The sequence below is a fragment of the Pelecanus crispus genome, unplaced genomic scaffold (assembly GCF_030463565.1).
Source record: "Pelecanus crispus isolate bPelCri1 unplaced genomic scaffold, bPelCri1.pri SCAFFOLD_68, whole genome shotgun sequence".
NCBI classification, from domain to species: Eukaryota; Metazoa; Chordata; class Aves; order Pelecaniformes; family Pelecanidae; genus Pelecanus; species Pelecanus crispus.
This window is the reverse complement of record NW_027461488.1, coordinates 199247-208517: the sequence shown is the minus strand read 5'-3', so window position 1 is coordinate 208517 and position 9271 is coordinate 199247. Positions and strand designations below refer to the sequence as shown.

At 50.6% G+C, this 9271-nt stretch overlaps 1 protein-coding gene across 1 annotated transcript; it reads left to right on the top strand.

Moving 5' to 3' along the window:
- Positions 1-4608: 4608 nt before the first annotated feature.
- On the top strand, positions 4609-8989 carry LOC104032800 (DNA topoisomerase 2-alpha-like; the record flags this gene model as incomplete). Its single annotated transcript, XM_075727502.1, has 11 exons — positions 4609-4737; positions 4852-4963; positions 5421-5484; positions 5979-6145; positions 6534-6610; positions 6938-7150; positions 7356-7529; positions 7742-7843; positions 7983-8056; positions 8306-8412; positions 8844-8989. Coding segments are annotated over exons 1-11 (1365 nt in total), but the record flags the coding sequence as incomplete, so codon positions are not given.
- Between the last annotated feature and the right edge of the window lie 282 nt (positions 8990-9271).

The following is a 9271-nucleotide window of genomic DNA, read 5'->3' as shown; positions in this document are numbered from 1 at the left end:
TGTGCCTTTACACAGTGTTCTTATAACCTTCAGTCATTCAGGTACAAGACAATTTGACCGATCGCTAGCACCCACGCTACTGATTACTAATCATCGTCAAACTTTGCGAAGCAACTCTGGTTTTCAGCATTCTTGCTGCTTGTCTGTTCATCCAGATGTCCAGGAGCTCCTCCCCAAGCTCCCCCCAAAGCGTTGCAGGGCTCTGGGTGCCTCGGACGTCTCTTCCTCGGCCTCCTCCTGGGTGTGAGCATTTATCAGGGACGCTCCCAGAGCCTGGCCCAGCCGGGGTGCAGGGGAAGACTCCCCACAGCTCTTGCTAACCACCAGTGTACCCCTTGCACTGGCAGAGCCCTCAGAGAAGGATGTCCACCCAGTGCCCCACAACGCTTCCCCATGCCCAGGACAGACCCCCGTCACAGAGCTTTGCATCCCCAACAGCAAAACCAAGACTTTAAAAGGCTTTAAAATGCTGATGACTCTTCAGGTATGCTTCATGGTACCTAGTCTACAAGGTACTTAATGAATTGGGACCTGCCTGTCTCAGGCTACCGTACTTACCCTTCATAATTTTAGAACGAGTTGTGCCCCTGGAAAGAGCAGAGTTAGACTGTCTGTGAAAGGAGATGGAACATTTCCTACGGCGGCACCTGGCTATTTATCCCTGTGTCAGAAATCAAGCTGTTTCAAGACGTCAAGATGTTGTCTCCCCTTGTCGTCTCTAGTGACAGAGTACCATGCACTGTGACCACTCTTTGCACTGTTGACCGGCTTTGCCTTACTGTCCTTTGTCAGTCACGTCTGCTGATGACTTCTCTTTTGCTACTGCATTTATAGCAAAGTTCCATGTCAGCACAACTCCTAGCTAAGCTTGGCTAAGAAAAGGTTTTCCCTGGTTTTGCATAATCTCTTAGCCCTGGAATGTTTCGGATTAGAGAGGTGACACCTAATTTGTGCCCCTGAGTAGATGGACTGGGCTTTGTGTCCCAGGTTTAAGTTGTGAGGAAAAGAGAACTTGGAAGGTTGTGGCATTCTAAGCTTGGTTTTTGTGCCTTACAGACTTGTGGGACACAAGGAGAGGTTCCCAAGCACGCCCGCATCCTATTATCATCAGGCTCCTGCTTGTCTAATGGTAAGGGTAACGTCTGAGCTGTGATCTGGTGGAACTCTGACTGATGACAGTCCCAGCTGACACTTGGCCCATATGTTACTTTTTATGGTTACTCTGCCTTCTATTTCTTGTCTCTTCCCGTGGTTTAAAAAACTTTCCTACACTGTTCTTTCTTCCCTCGCCAGATAAAACCAGTGTAGTTGGGTATGTTTAGGTCTCTCCTGTCTTTCCTGACAGCACTCTTACTATATTCCGCGGCTTTGCTGTCTTCTAAATTGCCTTCCTTTTGTCACTGTGTTTCCAGTAAGGTGGTACGTACAGCGGAATTGTACGTGGTTATTTGGAAGCAGTCCTGTCAGAGGTGATGTGAGGGAAGAGGGCATTCCTTTCTTGTTCTGTGATGTGACTGTTGCATGATGTAATACAACCCTGTTCTGACACATTCTGCAGGGGTACTACATGAGACATTCTTCTCTGGTCCTCTGCCCTTTCTGTTTTCCTATACTTTGCACTTCCCATTTCTTAGCTCAGATGAGTCTTGTTTCCTGACTCCTAACCCGCTTAGGGTCTCGGTTTAGGGCATGATTGATCTCACCTAATAGAAGCCTTTCGTACAGGATGTGCCAAGCCCGCCTTGAATCCACCGATTGCACGGGCTGTACGGGAAGTGCGAGGCAAACGGACTTGGTGTTGGCAGCCCTACTGTAGACAGAAGCTCTACCTAGATGAATCCTGCTCTTATTGTTCTTGTGTGAGCAGACGCTGCTCCAAGAGAGTGCTGGGCCTTGCCTTCATTTGCTGTATTGCACCCAGAGCAGGAAATGATCAGCCCACAGCTCTTAACACAGGCCCAGCCTGCAGAAGAGTTGCTGCAGCTTCCTGCAAAGAGGTGGGGAGTGGCTGCCTGGGCAGTGCTCGCTGGCGGGCATTTGGAGTGTGAACAACTGTCGCTTCTGTGAGCAACGGCGGATCAGCTGGAGTCATCCTCCTGTGCTGGCCCACAGGCTGCCTCTCTATCAAAATTGAGCTGTCACTGCTGTGTCAGCACATCCTGTAAGCATGCAGGAGATTTGTTCCAAAGCTGAAAGGAAGCCTCTGGCCTGCTGAGGCTGGGGTAGCTGGACCTGACTGCCTGTTACGTAAAGATATCCAGCAGTTGAGTCCTGTGTAGGCTGTGAGCGTGCCCTTGCCTCACAGGCAGGTAGGTGCCATGGCATAAGGGCCGTGGGGAGTTCTGGTTAAAAAGGCCAAAGTGGAGGGAGAGGCATGGCTATACTGGCAATGGTGTCCAGGTCACGTGGACACACAGCAGAAATTGTAGGGCTGTGCCTGGAAAACATTCCTAGTTGCCACACAGCAAGTGAACTGACATGTTCTAAGCCGCAAAGCATTATTCATTTAGAACATACCAGAATCCATCTATAATTTAGTCAAGCACTGTGGATAAACCAACAAGAACTCTTTTCTTTTTGTGTCTTCTTGTCAACGCTTTGCTGCTGCTGTTGCTTTTCAAACCCTAGGGGAGGACTCTCCTGGCCTTGCCCTCCAGTGAGGAGGCCTTGCCAGCTAAATCAGGCTCTGGTCTCCATCTGCTCCACCACTCCTGCATATGTTGGCATTCTGCCTGCAGTGGTGTCTTACTGACCGCTGCTCCTTTTTTTTTTTTCTCCTTATATTTTTGCCCCCAGCGGCTATGGAGGGGACCCAGAAAAGCTTCCACTTTGGCCAGAAGTTCAGTTTGCCCTTTGACTTTGTGTCTGCTGCAGATGGCACCAAGGTAGTGAAGGTAGAACCTGGCTGTTTGGCTCAGCATCCATGAGACCCCTCTGCAGCCCAAGGACATGGAGGCTGCTGTAGGCACAGAGAGCAGAAAATGGCCCAGGACATCTGTTGGGCTACTTGTGAGGTTCTGGTAGCTATAGGGAGTTGCAGAGGTTTGGGTTGTTTTCTCTTTCCTTGGGATGTGGGAACAGTTTCCTTGTGTTACAGAAAGGCAGTGCCCCTCACTTGGGGTGACAAGCATTCTCCTTCTCATCAGCCCCTCAGTGATGCTATCCAGCTGGCAGTTGCTTCCAACCAGAATTCAGGAGATTTCATGGACGAGGTCGTGGGAGAACTGGAGGTCAGAAAGGCTCTACTCCCTGCGCTCCTCCTAAGTGACGAGCAGCGCTGCTCCTTTTTCCCCTCCAGGACACCAGAGCCTGTGGCAAAGGGTGAAGGGCATGGGCGAGGGGCATGGGGGGCCACACTGCAGCCATCCCAGGGAGTGGGGAGAGGGTCTGGAGCCACGCGTGGGCTTCATCCCCGTTGGGATGAGCAGAAATGGGGGGTGTGGGCAGGGAGAGGATGCCAGAGGGCCGGTGAAGTCACAGGGTTCCATTTGCAGTAATGTGGGTGTTGCTGGGCGCTGCGTGAGCAGAGCAGCCTCTGCCAGGGTGCGGGCAGCAGCCTTTGCCTCTGCGGGAGTGCGGGCAGCGGGAGGAGGCAGAATGGCCAAGAAGCAGGCAGCATCAGGCTCTCTGCAGAGGAGGAGGAAGGCAAGGGTGCGCGGGCAGGGCTGGGGCGGGGGGTTTGGCAGCAGCAGAGAGGTTTGGGTCTCTGCCTGCACGTGGCGGCAGCCCCCCGGTCGGTGGCTGTGGGGTGGGCATGGGGGGGCACGCTCCAGGGCCCGGTGCCTGTTGAAGAGCCAGTCCTGTGCCCCAGTGTCCCCAGTGTTCCCCCAGGGCCTGCCCAGTGCCTCCCAGTATGTCCCCGGGACCTGCCCGGTGGGTGCCAGTGTGTGCCCAGGCCTGCCCAATACAGTGCCGGTGCCTGCCCAGTGTGCCCCAGTGTGACAGGAGGGCCAGCCCAGTGGGTGCCCAGGGCCTGTCCAGTAGGTCCCTGCGTGTCCCCAGAAGGTGCCCAGTGTATCCCAGTGCGTCCCAGTGCATCCCAGCACCAACGGCAAGCGGGCAGGCGCTGGGCCCCGCTGCACAGTGCCCTCCCCTCGCTCTTCTCTTGGTGGATCCCACTGTCCGTCCCTCCACTGTCCCTTCCAAGTGGAGCCCCAGCAGTCCCTGTCGCCCCTCCCAGGGTGTGCAGCCCCCGCCACTCTCTCCCACCCCACTGTCCCCGCAGGGCTTGGGGTTCCCCCGCCGCCCCGTCCCCTGGGCGTCCTGGGCCTCCCTCAGCTCCCGCCGGGCCCCCCTCATGGCCTCTTCCCCCAGTGCCTCCGCTCTGCTCAGATCCCCCATTCCTCTGAGATCTCCCCCATCCACGTTCTCCTCGGGCCCCTCCCGGCATCCTCCCCCTCTCCCCTGGCACCGTGTTGGGGTCCCCCGCCATCTGGGCCCACTCCAACTCCCCCCCAACCTGACCCCCCCCAATTCCCCTCCCACATCCCGCTGTCCCTCACTGCTGCTGCCTCTCCCCCCGAGCAGCCCGCAGACGGGAACCCCCGGGTGCCCAGGGGCGATGGCACCCAGAAGCGGATCTCGGTGGAGCACATTTACCAGAAGAAGATGCAGCTGGAGCACATCCTGCTCCATCCCGACACCTACATCGGCTCCGTGGAGCTGGTGCCCCAGGTGCAGGGGGGCCCAGGGCAAGGGAGGGTTGTGGGGCTAAGCCGCCTGAACTCCTGGGTGCAGGTGAGGAGTCATTAGTGTCTGTTTGTGAGGGACAAAACATCTGCTTTACAAACTGGTGGCCCAGAAGAGGAGGTGTACCGGGGACCTGATGTGTTTCTTGCCTTCTTATTTTAGCAGGTGTGGGTTTTTGATGAGGACGTGGGCCTGAACTGCAGAGCTGTGACCTTTGTGCCTGGCTTATACAAAATCTTTGATGAGATTCTAGGGAAGGGGAGCTACTTGTTGAGCCAATGATTGACAAGTTACTAACAGGTGCTGAATGTCTAAGAAACTGGAACTAAATGCAAGAACTTACCAAGTGTGCTTTTACCTAGTTGTGGTGTTGACCAAGGGATGTCTGTTGCATGATTTGATGGATGGTGTTCGCAGAGTACGTTGCTTGTTGATTGTGCTTGGAAATACTGGATACTGATGTCCTTCCATTAGTGCTACTTAACAGTAAGCCATTCATGGGATGATTGGGTTTTGATAACAAACCCAATTTCATTCAGCCCCAAATTCTCCCAGATTCACTGTTAACTTGTAGTACTTGTCTTTCTAACTTGCAAAATATTTGCATACCCAGGTGATTATTAGTAACATTGTATTGAATTTTTATATTCATTCTACTGAAGACACTTTATAGTTAATAGTTTTGACTTGATTGAGAATGTAATATAATAACAATAATCTTTCCGTTCTAGTCAATGCTGCAGACAACAAGCAGAGGGATAAAAGCATGTCATGCATTAAAGTTACAATTGATGTGTAAGTTTGATTTCATTTCTGTTCATTGCCTTCCCAACTGAAGGGCATTTGATTTTCTCACTCAGATGCTGTTCTGCTGAGCTGGTGTAGTACTGGAGGGCTCTGCCATGCAGCCGATCCAAGTTAGAGGCAATGTCATTCAGCAGTTGCGAAAGCCTTTTTCTTTGTTTAGTCCCTTGGTCTCTTCCAGAGTGCTGACTGGTGACATGACTGCTTTGGTGGTGGTGTTGTTTTCTGTTGTGGCTATTTTCCTCTCTTCTTCCTCTCAACCTTGTTATTCTGTCATTGAGCATAGACAGAGGTTTTTTATGTGTGGCGGTCCGTTTCACAGAATTTTTTTGTTGACTTGCCCTCCCTCTGCTGGCTGTTTCTGCACTTGCTGAGCAGAGATTTGCTCTTCATGAAATGGTGGCCTTTCCCCAGAGCTTTTGTGTACTCCTTGTTTCATAGCTCCGTCATTTGCAGCCTTAAAAACACACATTTTTTTCCCTTAGGGAGAATAACACAATCAGTGTATGGAACGATGGGAAAGGTATTCCAGTTGTTGAACACAAAGTGGAGAAAGTCTGTGTGCCCGCTCTGATCTTTGGACAGCTGCTAACATCCAGCAACTACGATGACAATGAAAAGAAAGTCACAGGTAGGGAAGACTCTCAAATATGTGCTCATATTTTTGAGCAGCCTGATCAAATGGTTTAAATGTGTGAACTGAAGTAAAGGCAGCGGGGGAAGGGGGTCCTTGATGCAACATGCAAACGGCGTTCTGAGCCCATCAGAGAGAAGTCTCCATGCTCGATTTTATAGTAATAATGGTACAAACAGGGAGAACAGGAACAATTCTCTTTGACCACTAATCCCAGTTGAATCTGGGTTTGTAGTCAGGTACTGGGTTTGTAGGACATTGTTGCTCCTTGACGGTTGTACTTTGATTGTGCTGAAGTGGCTGAGCTCCTGTTAGTCTGGAATTCTTGTAGGTGGTTTTGAACAAAGGTAATAACACAAGTCTTGTTTTCCTTCTCATTCCAGGTGGGCGAAATGACCAAATGGAGCCAAACTGTGCAACATATTTAGCACAAAATTTACTGTGGAAACTGCATGTCGCGAATACAAAAAGTTATTCAAGCAGGTATGAGCGCTTCTCATTTCAGTAAGGTTATACCTGAGATTTTCAAATGAGACCCTAAGGTTTTGTTCCAAAAATTTAGGTGTAACTTGCAGTCAGTGCACTGTGATTCAAATAAATTTGGCCCACAGTTTCTGTATCACCAAATAGAATTCAAATGAATAATGAAATGAGCAGACATAATGAGAATCTCGTTTTTAACCAGTGTTTTGTTTTTTTTTTTTAATTTGAAAGTATTTAAAACTCGTAAATCAGCTCACTGCTTTTAAAAACTGAGCTAGTTGCTTGTGTGTGTTAAGAGTTGCAATTCCTAAAACCTTCTTTTCTCAGATGTGGACAGACAACGTGGGCAAGGCTGGTGAAATGCAGCTGAAGTATTTTGATGGAGAAGATGACCCGTGTGTCCCTTTCCAACCTGATCTGTCAAAACTCAGAATGACCATTCTTGATAAAGCCATTGTAGCACTAATGTCTCGAAGAGCATATGATATTGCTGGATGCACAAAGGATGTCCAAGTTTTCCTAAATGGACAGAGGCTGCCTGTAAGTGAGCATTTAAAAGAAACAGTACTATCTGTATTTCTCGTGCCATTTAAAGAGTGGGATTTTGTTGAAGCAATTTACGTCATTACACATAGTAAAGGGAAAATTTGCGTGCGTGATTCCTCTACCCACTTTTCAGGAGGATATGAATTAAGTCTTTCTAGGAGCTGTTCTAACCGAGTTGTCTGCTTTCATGTGTATGCAGGTGAAAGGATTCTGCAGTTATGTGGACCTCTGTCTGAAGGACAAAGTAGATGAAACTGGGAATGCGCTTCAGGTTCTTCATGCGGAAGTCAATTCTCGGTGGCAAGTGTGTTTGACTTTAAGTGAAAAAGGCTTCCAGCAAGTTAGCTTTGTCAACAGCATTACCACTACAAAGGTGACTTTTCTTTAGTTGATTTAGTCAAGCTAATGCCATATACTTCATCATTAATATTCTTAGCTGTTTTCAAATGTCTGTATGTTAGTGAAAAATACTTAGTTGCTTAGTGTTGCAAGGACTATGCTTAAAGTTTTAAATAGATATGCATAGCGTTTTGGGTTTTTTTTCAATGGAATCACCACCAGGTCTTTGGTCCCATTTTCCCTTAGGGTGGCAGGCACGTTGATTATGTAGCTGACCAGATTGTGACCAAACTCATTGATGCTGTGAAAAGGAAGAACAAAAACGGAGTTGGAGTGAAGCCTTTTCAGGTACAATGTCAGAATTTCCCCAGTGGGAAACACGACTCTAGCATTACTGCAAATTGTGACTACAGTTTAATGCATTACTCCATTAATTAATAATACATATTTCCATTGTGCAGACTATATATAAAATTGCTGATTATAGAAGCCTCATATTGTCCAGTTTAAGCCAGCTAACAATCTTTGTGTTTGGCTGATGTGTTTTGTAATCAGCACACTGTAAGTCAGTGCAGATGCACTACAGCTCAGTACCTGTTTGATAATACCTATTTTGGCTGCGAGCTGTTGATTCCTGGACATCCCAAATCATCTAACGTTGTTGGTGAATGTTATTAGCTGTCCTAAATTCTTTCAAGACATCTAGGAAAATCCAAAACCATACAGTGATAATTGAGTTTTTCCTCACTGCGGGGCTGCTGCAGCCCGCGGCTCTGCTCCCTCTGACCCCTCTCTCCATCTGCCTTCCAGGCACATCACCCTGTGGCGCGTGGTGATCGGGGCCACCCGGTTGACTCAGCTGGGCCCTGAGGCCCAAGGGCGCCATATTAAGCAGCTCCTGGTTGACGAACACTATAGTAATACCTCAGAGAGGGACGACGTTGCCTGGCTGGAATTGGACCAGCCTGCCCAGTGCAGTTCCTACGTACTGCGTGCACGACGCCTCGCTGAGAGTGTCAGAGATGAGAACCTGCTACATCAGTGGCTGGGGTTCCACAGCTGCAAGATGTGAGTTCCCCAAAAGTACCCGTGTCCTGAGTGCAAGCTTGGCACACTGGGGAGACAGGTTGGGTCTGCTGAGAGCCCTGGCGAAAGCCAGAGTCAGGCTGGGGGACGTATGCCTAACAAGGAGATGGGCCTGAGCCATTCCCCAGAGCAGGAGGGAAGGGAAACACGGGCACAAGGCCTCTCGAGATGCAAAGCCAAGCCTGTGGGAAGGGGCTCAGCCAGTCGGGGGAGGAGATCTGGCAAGGAGCTGCTGGCTGTTAATTGCTTTCTGTGCTCCCAGCTGGAGGATCAGCTGATGTGCTGCAGGAGGCCAAGGTCCACCTCATGGATGTCAGGCTCTGCAAGAGCAGCCGGTGGTCCAGAGGGGCCATCCACGCTCACAGGCTGTGTGCCGGCTGTGCGCAGGGTGGCATCGACCCCTGCCAGGTACGGGCGTGCTACAAGTCACCCCAGCAGCCCCGGCAGCCCCCGCAGCACCACCCAAACACACCCCGGCATGTGCTTTGCCTGGCCAGTCACCCTCCCACCGCTGGGTCCCCACCGCTGTTGGGGCTCACCTCCCCTTCCCCATCTGCCGGTCCTTGCCCAGTGCCCCCCTCGTCCCAGCGGCCTGGGACTCTGCCCAGAAAGCCCATCCAGTGCTCTTGGCAGCCTGTAGGTCCAGATCCCAACCCTGGAACATCCCTCTTCCACACATCCAGGGTCACT